Source organism: Podarcis pityusensis (genome assembly GCF_964106645.2).
Source record: "Podarcis pityusensis genome assembly, chromosome: 9".
Lineage (NCBI taxonomy): Eukaryota > Metazoa > Chordata > Lepidosauria > Squamata > Lacertidae > Podarcis > Podarcis pityusensis.
The window spans coordinates 25,900,155-25,913,516 of NC_138034.1; the positions used below are offsets into that span (position 1 = coordinate 25,900,155).

Here is a 13,362-nt window from a genome sequence, read left to right on the forward strand (position 1 = left end):
GGAGAGTGGGATGAGGGAGGCAGAGAGAGAGAGATGAGTCAGACTGGTGCGGAGTCACAAGTGTCTCTCCCTCCTGTTGTGACAAGTCCCCCCCCTCTGGTCTCCCGGAACCAGAAGAGGCATGAACAGAGCAGAGGAGAGGTTGGGTTCACACAGGCACAGTCTCTGATTGCTTGGAAACAACCCTGAAGAGGAGGGAACTTAGACAGTTCCAGTCTCGGCAACTGATCCATGGGATCAGCTGCTGTGCTCATTAGGCCCAACACTCCACCAAGTCTGTGCAGATCGTGTTCCTGCTAATAAAGAGTTAAATCTAACTTTGAATAGTGTGATTTAGTGCTGACTCACTCCTGACAGAAGGTTAAACGTAGCACATTGATACCAAAACATATTGACGCTGATGGAAATGCTTTAGATCAGGTTTGAGGAAGCATTTTCAGCCTGAGGGTCACACTCCCTTCTGGACAACCTTATGACGATCACACACAAGTAGTGGGTGGGGCCAGAGGCAAAAATGGGTGGAGCAACTTATGTAAATTTTACCTCTGTATACAGTAGGCCAGTTTCTACACACACCCCTCTATTCCCCATCCAGACCTACATGAGTCATCATCAGAGCCCAAGGACACTTATCAGCCAGGCAGATATATTTGAGTTACAGAGTGTGGCCAGTGATGGCGGTGGTCAAGGAGTGTGGCCTGGGAAGACTTCCAAGGGCCAGAAAGAGAAGCCTAGAAGATGTCGTCCTCTGCAATGTAAGGCAAAATTCAGCCAGGATGTAGGGCAGGGCAAGGCAGTGTTGCTGCTGCGAAACACAGAGCTCTAAATTTGCTCCAGCAAAGAACAAGCTGAAACCGAACACTTACATAGTGATAGAGTCAGTTACAGCCTGATTATTAGTACCACCTGTACTGCAAGATGCTGTTTGGCTTAAAAGGGCCCAACCTTCTCTAGTAACCTCTTGCGATGGAGCAGGGGTAGCTTAGGTCTCCAAGGGTCTTGTACAGTGTAGTCCACAGTCAGTGGATCACAGTGCCACCTCCTTGGGACATGGATGGTCCCGCATGTTCTTCCCTTTAAGGTTCAGAGTCCTCTTCTATACCACCCAGCCATGAAGGATCCAACTCCTGGTCATTGACAGAGGGTCATATCTGGCCTCTGGTCCTAAGGATTCCTATGCCTGCTTTAGACATTATATAAGTATTAGCGCATGAACAGGAATATTATTTAGACAAAAGAAAAGCAGTTTGAATACAGTTAAATTAGGGAGAAAACAAGAGACTCAAAACACAACATTCCTGTTGGCTGGAGAACAGACAGAACTCAAGAGGTTGCAGCTAGCACAGAATGCAGCTGCTGGAATGGTGAGATGGGATCATGCCATCACCAGTCTTGGAAGTTTTGCACTGGCTGCCGGTGAGCTACCAAGTACAATTTGAGGTGTTAATACTAGCCTACAAAGCTGTAAATGGCTTGGGGCCCAAGTACCTCAAAGGGCAACTCTGCCAATATCAACCAGCTTCACAGCTCTCCCACTGAGGCAGTCTTCAGGCCCCATGCAGCTGCTTTCAAAGTAAACAAATTTTACAAGTTGGTCTGGCTGCACTCCTGGGAGCCGCAGCAACAACCAGGTTACTCCAGCATACTTGAGGGTACGTGCTAACATAGGGAAATACTTCAGGAGGTAGCAGCAGGCTAGTAAATCGAAAACTAAATGACTTTCTTTCTCTTTCTTTCTTTCTTCAGATGTGTCACAGTAAGTCACGTCAAATTCCACAGAATTTCCAAATAAAGGTGCTTAGAATCACTGAGCGGCCATTAAACTGTAAGTAAAAGTCTGAAGGACAGAGTTTAAAAGTTACAAAATCTATTGGTTAAATGAAACCCAGCACTTGTGAATAACATACCTAAAACTGGAAAAAAAAACCCTCACCTGGTCATCTTTTTTCATCAAAATTAGCTCTGTATGGTATGGCCTCGTACACTTGCTTTGCAGTAACTGAAGGCTCAGACTCACAGTGGAAGGCTTGTGACCTGCCCTTGAGCCATGCAATCAAAATTCCTTCCTTTTGTTACAGGCTGGAACACAAAACTACGGTTGCATAATTAAGCCATTGAGCTAAGATTCATGTCAAAAGGATGGAATTTGGACGCTGTTCCCAAAGTGTCTGGCTTTGAGGTGTTTTGCATAGCCCTTTACATGGCATAGCAACTATGCTCCAGTAACTTAGAGACAACATTTTCCAGGCCTCCCCCGCCCCTGCCCGCCTCCACAGATGCACCTGCATAGAGGACTCTGGAAGTAAGAAAGTAAGACTGCCAAACAGCTGCACTGCAATATCTCCTTGATTTATGAACAAAATGTGGGCTGATGTGTGCCTCACATTCACACCAACACCATCCTGCACAATCTTAATACCTATGTTGTCAGTGTTGCAGCAGCTTTAAATTGTTCCTTGACACCAAGGCTTTTGGCGCAGATCCCTGTTCCTAGGCCCTTCTGCAACTGAGCTTATAACTTAGCATGTGTACCAGAAAGAATTGCTTCCCTGTTTAGCCCTGCCTCCGTTTCCTTCCTCCTTTTCTGCTATCCCTCTGCGGAATTTAAAATGTAAGCTCCTTGGGACAGAGACTTGCCCTCTTATGAAGCAGGGGTGGGGAACCTCAAGCCCAGGGGCAAATGCAGCCTTCCGGGACTCTCTATTCCACTCTTAGGACTCTCCTTTGTTGTGCCCACTTCCAAGGCCACACCTCTCAGCAGCCCTGCTCTGTGCCCTCCTCAGGCACTATCTCCAACTGGAATGCTTTCTTTTGCTTTCTTTGATGGAAAATGAAATGATGGGGGCGGGGGTGAGTGAAAATGTCTCAGGCTTTTGGGTAGCTGGGATGTAGGGACATCCATTGTGCTGACCACTCTTGACTTTGACCCTGTTCACCCTGGAATTGGGCCCTGGAAGGTTCTCTGTGAAGAAATGCAACCCTTGGGTTGGAAAAGGCTGCTGCCTGCCCCTGTGAAGCACAAGGGAAGAAGTGCTAATGGGCTGGCGATGGGGGGAAAACCAAAAAGCCTTCTCTCTGTTTATCAAGTTTTTTCTCCCCTGTGTGTTGCCAAACCCTGCTTTACAGTGTACAAGAGGGCAAGTCTTTGCCCCAAGGAGCTTACGCTAAAAAATTCTGCAGAGGGAAAACAGAAAAGGGCAAAGGAAATGGAGGCAGGGCTAAAGAGGCTCAGTCTTCGGCAATTACAGTTTGGAAAAGTCATATCCCTCTGTATATTGTGGGAGAGCCACTGCAGCTTCCCGCACTACACACAACTGGTTCCCATGTGCAAGTTAATGATTTGATAACTGCAAGCAGTGACATGGTTGAGAGAGTGACCAATGACAAATAAAAAACAGACACTGTGCTTTTCCATGGAGACTGTTCTTCTATTCAGCTATGAGTCATCCAGTGTTGAATAACCTGGTGAATAGAATCCTTGTGATGCAGATGCAGATGCAAACCTGCCTTTATTCTTTGCTTTGGTAAATTACTTGCTACTATAAACCAGTGATTGGGACGCGGGTGGCGCTGTGGGTTAAACCACAGAGCCTAGGGCTTGCTGATCAGAAGGTTGGCGGTTCGAATCCCCACAACGGGGTGAGCTCCCGTTGCTCGGTCCCAGCTCCTGCCAACCTAGCAGTTCGAAAGCATGTCAAAGTGCAAGTAGATAAATAGGTACCGCTCCAGTGGGAAGATAAACGGCGTTTCCGTGCGCTGCTCTGGTTCGCCAGAAGCGGCTTAGTCATGGAGGCCACATGACCCGGAAGCTGTACGACGGCTCCCTTGGCCAATAAAGCGAGATGAGCGCCGCAACCCCAGAGTCGGTCACGACTGGACCTAATGGTCAGGGGTCCCTTTATCTTTACCTTTATAAACCAGTGATTAGGTTTGGGCAGTCTCACAGAATATGCATGAGAACCTGTGCCCTGCCAGACATTGTTGGGCTCCAGTTCCCATCAGGCCCAGCACCCACGTCCAATAGTAAGAGATGATGGGAGTTAGAAACCAACATTTCTAAAGCTGCAGGTTCCCCATCATCCCTGGCAAAGTGCAAGCGAGAGGACTGCAATTCACTTAACATGTGATTGCGCTCAACATTCCCATAATACAAAATCTGCTTGTGCACAGAAGGTGCTAGGCTAAGGTCAACAGACACATGCTGTCCCACCACAAGGCCTTACATCATGTGCAACTATTTTTCATTGTTAGGGAACATCACAAATGCATCTTTATGAGAAAAGAGCATGAGAGAAAATAGTCAGTACAAATAAGGTTTGGAAATGGGCAACAGGCAAAGAGAAGCATGCCAAAACTTAAGACTGCAAATGGAAATGTACACTAACATTCTGACAGGCAGCTACACGAAAAGAAAATGGAAATAAAAACACTGCCATGTTCAGGAGAGTTCCCAGGGAAAGAGATTAATTTTGGAATAACAAAATGTTGCTTCTTGGTCTTTTGAAGGAATGACATCTTGATTTATATTATGTTGGCATCTGTGTATGAAGCACAGAGGAGGGAGGTGAGAGAGAAAATGGGGAAAAGATATCTTAAGAAATTCCTGAATAATGCAGTACTGCTTGGTAAAAGCTTTCTTTTTCTCTGTGATGCATAAATATTGCTTTAGTATTATGTACAATTATTCTAATTATTCTAAGCTCAGTTTCCTTAAAATTAGTGCCATGAATATGATTTACATAGATCAGCCAAGACATCCATATTCAAAAAGTGCACAGACTTCAAGTAGCCATTTAGCCTTCAAAAACAATTGCAGGTTGGCCCATTAGAAAGGAAATGGAAAAGTAACAAAACCCCAAAACAAGTATTACTATGATACTTTTTTTAAAAAAGTAAACAAAATTAAACCTGTCAAATATTGTCAAGTGGCAAACAAGGCTGTAAAATATCCTGTTTAGATGTTATCCTGATGCCCTGACATCTTGGTGGAATCTACACACATATAAAAAACGCTGTGAAAATGCTTTTTTAAAAAAAGTGTTTTGAAAAATACATTGAATTTTCCATAGCTCACTTTCGCCATATAGTGTCATATTTGTATATTACACTTTACAACACACTTAAAATGTTTTATTTGCAGCTATATAGCTGAGTCCCTTATAATAATAATAATTTATTATTTATACCCCACCCATTTGGTTGGGTTTCCCCAGCTACTCTAGGTGGCTCCCAACAGATTAAAAAGAAAATAAAACATTAAAAACGTCCCTAAACAGGGCTGCCTTCAGATGTCTTCTAAAAGTCAGAGAGTTGTTTATTTCCTTGACATCTGATGGGAGGGTGTTCCACAGGGCGAGTGCCACCAGTGAGAAGGCCCTCTGCCTGGTTCCGTCTAACCTCACTTCTCGCAGTGAGGGAACTGTCAGAAGGCCTAACCCTGAGGCAAAGTAAGGTGACCACGTCAGACAGCAGGATCTACAGAGGCAGCAAAATCCAATAAATATATTTACTCCCCCCTAGTTCCTGATGTAGATCTTCACTCACCCCTTCCCTGGCGGGGAGGGTGGGGCGCCATTTTGTGATTTGCCTCAGGCGCCAAAATGTCTTGAACTGGCCCTGCTCCCACTGTGGGGGAGGGCCCTCTGGAGCATTTGAGGGCCCATTGTGATCAACTGGCTTTGAAGATAAAGGCACTCAGCTTCGGACTGATCTTGATTCTGCAGTGGCTGCAGCTCGGACTGAAGTAGCTAGTGCCAGAATCAATGATGCATTATGGGATCAGTTCCAGCTTATACATTCAGCTGACATTAACAAGGTGCTGGTGGCAACAGATCTATCCACATGCCCTCTTGACACCTGCCCCTCCTGACTTATTAACTCTAGCAGAGGAGTCTGACTGCTGGGTCCAGAACGTGTGTGTATATGTGTAAAATCAGTTGTGTGATATCCGTAGTTACGCCCAGCAGGACTTAACCAATTTCCCATGGTAAGCATAAGGAAATTTGTGCACCCACAACACACTCTCAAAATCTGAAATATACCACTGGCCCGAAAAGGATGGCACCCTCCTCTGTATGTTATCCAGTATATTATCATATAGTACGCTGTACTGGAGATATGGTCCATCCCTGATTCATGCACATGTATGATCCCTGTGTGTCCAACTGTACACATGGAGAGTTCTCCATCCTTTCAAGAACTCTGAAAAGCAGCATTCTCAAACACACAAACAGTCCCCCCACCTGTATAGTTGTACATAGTAGCAATAGTGAGGAGGTCTTTTTATAAAGTCCAGTGTGCATGCATAAGTTTAGGGGGGCAGAGCCTAATGAGTACAATCAAAACAGTTACCACTATATTGTCAGGACATAAATTACTGGAAAGGATTGTGGTTGATTAACTTTTGGGGCATAGCAATTCTCACAGAAATGTCTGCTGCAATAGCAATAGAGTTTATAAACTTTTTCGTACAACTACAATTCTAAAGAGTCTCAGTAAAAACAAGATGGCCTAGTCCCAAATCAAGGTATCTAAGATTGCCAGTCTGTTACACTCCCTCTCTCCCTCCCTCTCCCTCCCTCTCTCTCTCTCTCTCTGTGTGTGTAACACACTGTATATTAAACAACCATAGAAAGATTAGACCAGCAAAACTGTTGCCCAGTGAGATTTGATCAGAGAGGTAGCTTAGTGAGAGAGCTCTTAACTGTGGCATGAAAAGGTCAGTCTGAAAGTGATACAGGTCTATTTCAGGACACTCTTTCTTTTTAGCCAGGATCACTAGAGCACTTGTATTATGCAACACATGATAAACCTGTAAAAACACAAAGGGCACAATCCACCAGGGACTTCTCCTGTGCAAGCTTCACTAAAATGAATGGCTACGGTGCACCATCCCTGCCATGAACTGCAGCCCCCATGCTGTTTCTGTACTTTGTCAGTGGAAATTACTGCAGACACAGAATGCTACCCACAAATGATAATTGATAGAGAAACTTCCCGTCCTCCCTACTTCCCAATATCTTCTTTTTTTACTCTTGACAATGTAAAGGAAAGCACTGGGTGGAAACTGGATCAGATCGATTTCAGTGACTAAATTATGTCTTATTTGCCAGTAGTGTTCTAACAGGTTAGCTATGCAGCTAAAAAAACAGAGTCTCATGGCAGTTGAAAAACTAACAATGCAGTCCTGTATACCCAGGTATCAGGCCTGTTGACTTTGATGGGATTCATTCCCAGGGAAGTATGCATAGGATTGCAGCCTAAAGCAATATATTGTAGCATAAGCTTTCCTGGTCGTGGGGCCCATCTGTCAAAGTAGTCTCTGGTCCACAAAAGCATACTCCGCAATCCATCTGTTAGGTTGTTAGACAGTACAAACATGGAATGCTTTGGTTTAGCGCCACCCACACTTTCTTACTACTTCCCTTGCCTTCTCACCTCATTCCCAGCCCTGCCACACTCAAGCATTTGCAACATCTGCACTAAAACAGCAGAAATAGAGTTGTCAAAATTCACCCCAAGGAATGAGCAGAAAGTTGCTGGACGTTAATATCCCGGGTTTAAAAGATAAGCAGCGATGATTCATTTTTTGAATCTCTGCTGCTGAACGGTGATTAACACGTCGTTAATGAGCTAGAGGCTCTGACAGGGACAGCTCTCTAAGGATGAAGCTGGGGTATCTCCTTTCACTCAGCTGTACACTTTGCTCTGTGGTTCCACGGAGTCTTACACTTTGAGTCCCATCTTCATGCCAGTGACAGGCTCCCTCTATGCACTTGGCCATATAAGGCCCACCTTCTCTGCACCTGTCTCACTCAAGCCCTTGTGGTTTGGAACATAAAGGAGACAGGCTGCCTTGGGCTTTTAGCCTGTGGACTTGCAAGGTTGGCTGGGAGCTGGGGAGAAGCAGTTCATCTCACCCAGGAGATCCAGTCATATTTGCACCAACCCAACATAGCCTGTCTAACCAGTATCCCCACACTAGAACATTGCATAGGCAACTAATGGAGGGCTGCATGAAACAGCAGAGAATCTATTATTAGGTAAAAGGGTTTAGCAAATTCATTCCATAAATCAGCTGAAACCACCAAGGCATTGAAGTCAAATTCTGAAACAAGTTCTAAAAACAGCATATATGAGAAATAGACTAAAATAAACACATCTGTCCCCAGTCTCTGACTATGCAGCCAAATAAAAATATCTTACATAATTTCAGGGGTAAGCAGGCACCCGGAATGCCTTTTGAGTGCCCAGTCCGTCTGCCACACTCAGGCTAATATTCAGAAGCTGCTCTTGGCTATAGTACACAGAGTTCAGAGTAGGATACGGGGAGAGTCACTAAGGTATATGAGGACCAAACCAAACTTCCACATCCCTGAAAATATGTTTATTTTAATTTAACACACCACTCTCTCATTCTGCCCTAAGCCAAGTCTTCAAGACAGTTTTGTGATCTAGCAAAAATAATATAACATAAAATCCATACCAATCCAGTTAACACATGGAATCTTTTGAAATGAACAGCTGTGCAGTAAGCAGTCAAGCACATCAACATCACTCACCAAGGAAAGGTTAGAGTTAAAAAAAGAGTCATCATTCTTTCTATGAGGGTTTTTATTTCTTTTTGTCACAATCCCCTATGAAACGGCATTATATGCACCTGAAATCATTGCATAATCCTCCATTTTCCTCCCATACTCTGCTGTTTCCCTTGGGTTGTGTCTAATGGTAATGCTCAGCTATTTTCAGCGATTTCCCCCCTCTTCACTGCAGCCTCACACACTCCCATTAAATTTGCTCCTGGGGGTTGGAGAACCGTCCAGCATAGATTTGGGAGACAAGTGGTGGACCTAAACATGGGGGGGGGGATGCTAGAAATAAGTCAGAAATTAGAGAAATTAGAGAAAAAAATCTCTATGGAAAATCATGTTTTAAAAATCCCTGCTCTCTGGCGCCATCTGGTGTTGCATGTTTATAGCACGTTCAAAACGCTGTTTCTTTACCAATGTAGCTGAGTCCATGAAGTGCTGCAGAGTGAAGGAGGAATCACCAAAAGCAGCTTCCCTGTTTGGCTGATGGATGTAGCTTGATTCCCCCATTGTTCTTGATGTTGATCTTCACTCACCCCTTCTTTCCTGGTGAAGGCGCAATTTTGTAGCTCACCTCAGGTGCTGAAATGTCTTTGGCTAGCCTTACTTCTGAAGTGAGCCCTTCATGTCCTTCTGTTTTGAAGTCTTCTGCTTCATCACCTGAAGAGGATTCTGGTCCCTGACAGAAGGAACTTCCTATACGCAGAACTTTAGCTCTGTGTGTCTTTTGTACCTGGCTCTGGTTGGAGATTTTGAGGTTCTAGTAAAACACAAGTGTTGAATGTTTTGTATATTCTGGAAGCCACCCAGAATGGCTGGGGGAATCCAACCAGGTGGGTGGCGTACAAATAAATTATTATTATTATTATTATTATTATTATTATTATTATTAATTTATACAAATCTAAAGTCTGCCCACCCATAACTATGCTTAAGTTATTGTACATGTGCATAGTGGTTAGGATGAGAACTGAGACTCCAAAGACCTATGGGATAAACAGAAAGGAATGTGCACTGTGGAGATGGGAGGCAAGAAGAAAAAGCAGATGTTTGATGGATAGTGTAGAACTACACATTTCCCCCCCCCCCTGACAGAATGCACAGCAGCATCCCAAAGCAGTTTGAGTCAATATGTGTATATACATGAAACCCAGTGCAAAGGTTTACAGATATATAAAAGCATCTTTGTACTACCATGCGAAATGTTTTGCTTTACAGTCATCAGAATGCCTGTCAAAGGATAAACGCGAGAAACAGTTTCCCTTCAACATTATAAAATGCAGAGCAGATTCAAGTGAGTAACAGCTTCGTGACTCATTGCCCAAGTGGGCAAAGACAACAAGGAAAAAGTACACGATTTGCCTATTTAATATTGAGGACCAGTTACCAGAAGCATGCAAAAGAAAACAATAGCAGCCATTTGCTGGCTTGTGATCAGTCAAGAGTGTTTGCTCAGAAGTGGGCAAATTTGTGGAGAATTTAACACATGCAATTGCTGTTGATTTTAAAGCATGTGTATATTCAAAATGTTTAGCGGTAATAGTTAATTTTTAGAAGTGAGATATTGAAAGCTCTTCCTACAGCCCCAGATGTATGGAAGAGGGATATTCAGCAATGCCAATGAGGAAATGCAGTATCCTCATATACACATCAAAGGTGCTTTCTCATTATTCTTTCACCTGTTCCAGAACTGAGAATTGGCACTAAAATTAGGTTGCGGACCTTCTGAAGCTGGAGAAATCACTCCTTGCATTAGTAAAGTGGGTATACTGTGTGTGTACATGCTGGGTGCAAAAGGAAGCAGAGAGAAAGAGACAGCAGTGAGTTCCAGTGTGGCACAATGGGGAAAACGGGTACAGCAAGTGGAAACTGAACACAGCCCGCAAGTGCGAGGGCCAGCACAATAGTAATTGTGAATAAGTCCACCCAAGTGAATTAGCTGTACATATTTCTGGACTGTATATGCCCAAACATGCATACAAAGAAAAATGATGATACGAAATGTCAAAGAAAGATTAGGCCTTTGGGACTATGTATGGCAACTGAAATTGAAAAACTGCAACTAATAATTTACAACCACCAGAGACACAATGACAGAAAAGACAGAGTGTGAATGAAAGACCAGCGTTGGACACTGAGAAGGAAAAAAGATGAAAGTATGTCACAGTGGAAAATCAATAGGGAATGGTGGGGAGGATGTACGAAGAGGAGATGGAGAAAAACAGAAGAGAAATACAGGCAGAAAAACTGAACACAGAATTTTTTTCGACATAGAAAAAGTTATGTAAACACAGCTGTATCCAGTAAGGATACAGTAGCTCGGTGAATAAAGTACCCATGTCAGGATGTGAGGTAACAACATCAACAATAATATATAACATCAATAATATCTAAGGTGTGACAACACTTGGAATATTGTGTACAGCTGTAGACCACATTCACAGTACACATTTAAAGCATCATAATACCACTTCAAACATCCCCCAGAGAATTCTGGTAAATGTGGTTTGTTCAGGGCCCCTTTTCCCCTCACAGAGCTGCTGTTCTCAGAGTGGCTCTTTTCACAGGGAACTCTGGAAATTGTAGTTCTGAGAGGGGGAAAGGGCCTCCAAACTACTTTCAGGAGCCTTAACAAAATATTATTCCCATAATTCTTTGGGGGAAGCCATGACTGTTTAAAGTGGCATCAGTGTGCTTTAAATGTACGGTGTGAATGTGGCCCTCATCATTCTACCACAAAAAAGGTACTGTAAAGCTGGGAAATGTTGAGAAAAGGGCAACCTAAATTATCAAAGCAATTCTCTTGTGAGGAAAATGGCAACATCTGGAGATTTTTAGTTTACAGAAAAGGTGAGCAAGAAGGGATGTTATAATGGTATATAAAATTATGTGGTGAAAGCAGACAGAAAAGTTTATCTCTCTCACACACAAAGCAAAACTCAGTGATATCCAGTGACTCAGTGATATCCAGATTTAGGGCAGACAATAAAGGATTTCCCCACACAGTGTATAGCAAACTACAAAATTTGCTCCCACAAGGTAGTCACGATCGCTCAATATTACCTCATAAGTATATACATAACAATGATCTAATGGTTTAAAAAATAATAATTGATGCCTATGATCATTCTCTTTTTTATAATTTTATTTATAGTTTTCATTTATATACATTTCAATAGTTTAACAATAGTTCTAACATTGCAAACCTCGAATTCCTTCCTCCCCTTTCTGTGGTTCCTTAAATTTTATCGTTTCCTGTTTATTCTAAATTAACTTAACTTATTCGTTTCTTCATCTATTTTGATTATATATTCTTTTGAAACTGCAGGTTATTACAGTAATCCTGCCAATGTCTTTATCTGTTTAAAATTGGTTTGTAAATATTCAATAAACCATTTCCATATTTATTTATTTTTTAAAAAAATTATCTTGATTTCTTATTCTTCCGGTAACTTTTGCCATTTCTGCATAATCCATAAGTTTATGTATCTGTTCATCTCTTGTCGGGAATTCCTTTTCTTTCCATTTTTGGGCAAATAACATTCGTGCAGCTGTAGTTGCATACATAAATAAATTTCTATACTGTTTGGGTATAATTCCCAAGAGAAAAGCTTCTTCTTTTTTAAAAATGTTAGTCCATTATAATTCTCAGTCAGAGTACAGTGGTACCTCTGGTTATGAACTTAATTCATTCTGGAGGTCCGTTCTTAACCTGAGGTACCACTTTAGCTAATGGGGCTTCCCGCTGCCACCAGCATGCGATTTCTGTTCTCATCCTGAGGTAAAGTTCTTAACCCGAAATACTACTTCCAGGTTAACGGAGTCTGTAACCCAAAGTGTTTGTAACCCAAGGTACCACTGTATTTTACAAGGCTTCTGGGCTTTTCACATTCCATCTCTTCTCACCCTGTCAGCTTTTTAAACCTGGATTTCCACAGATTAAGGCAATTCAAATATAATGGACTAGATCACCACAGTACAAAAGGTATCGCTATCAAGTGTGGAATAGAAAGCATTGCACAGGGCAAGATTAAGCTCTCCCTTAATGAAAATTTTGAACGGATCATATCATTGTAATCAATCAAGGGAATTGCTCAAAGTGAAGGCTGCCACTTCCTTGTGACAAACCAGGCACTTCAACTGGTGTTAACCTCAGGCACTTCAACTGGTGTTAACCTCACTTTCTTATCTGTAAAGAGAACAGCAATTATTTGGTTTGGCCAACCTTCACCTAAGAGGAGAGGAAGAAGAAAGAAGAAAGGTACACAGGTCTGCTAATTCAGGACTAATTCTCAACTTAGTTTTAAGGTGGAGTTTTCTTATAAGACCCAGGACCTATGTTACCACAACAACATTGGTTGTTGACAACTGTTTCTTTTTATGTTGATGGCATAATATAAAATTAAAAAAAATAATGAGAAAGAAAAAGAGAGAGAGATAATGGGGTTATAATTATTAATAAAACACTCCTAGGCCAGAAGGATAAGCAGCTATCTTATCTTTAAAAGACATCTGAAGTTTTAAATATTTAATGCTGTATTGTTTTTAACACTTGATTGGGAGCCACCCAGAGTGGGTGGGGAAACTCAGCCAGATGGGTGGGGTATAAATGACAATAAATTATTATTATTGGTTGGTTGGTTGGTTTGTTTGTTTGTTTGTTTGTTTCTGACAGATAAATGTCCACCCAGAACACACTGGTAAATGACCATAATAAAAAGACTTGACTTGACTTATAAGACTCTAGCTAGAAGCCTGATGCTTTTTGAGCAAC

At 42.4% G+C, this 13,362-nt stretch overlaps 1 protein-coding gene and 1 long non-coding RNA gene across 7 annotated transcripts in view; one reads left to right on the forward strand and one right to left on the reverse strand.

Moving 5' to 3' along the window:
• LOC308485154 (uncharacterized protein) overlaps positions 1-13,362 on the forward strand; it is an 81,025-nt gene that overhangs the window by 12,037 nt on the left and 55,626 nt on the right. For 3 of the 6 annotated variants that reach the window (XM_081020602.1, XM_081020600.1, XM_081020601.1), the window contains exon 3: positions 1,747-1,825. In XM_081020602.1, the coding sequence (XP_080876728.1) occupies positions 1,747-1,825 (79 nt within the window). Of the gene's footprint in view, positions 1-595; positions 1,723-1,746; positions 1,919-13,362 lie in introns of those variants that run through there. The other 3 variants (XM_081020599.1, XR_013990412.1, XR_013990413.1) reach the window with 3 other exon arrangements.
• LOC308485166 overlaps positions 8,683-13,362 on the reverse strand; it is an 86,558-nt gene continuing 81,878 nt past the window's right edge. Inside the window, exon 5 of the long non-coding RNA XR_013990437.1 lies at positions 8,683-9,348. This is a non-coding gene — a long non-coding RNA (uncharacterized lncRNA). The remainder of the gene's footprint in view (positions 9,349-13,362) is intronic.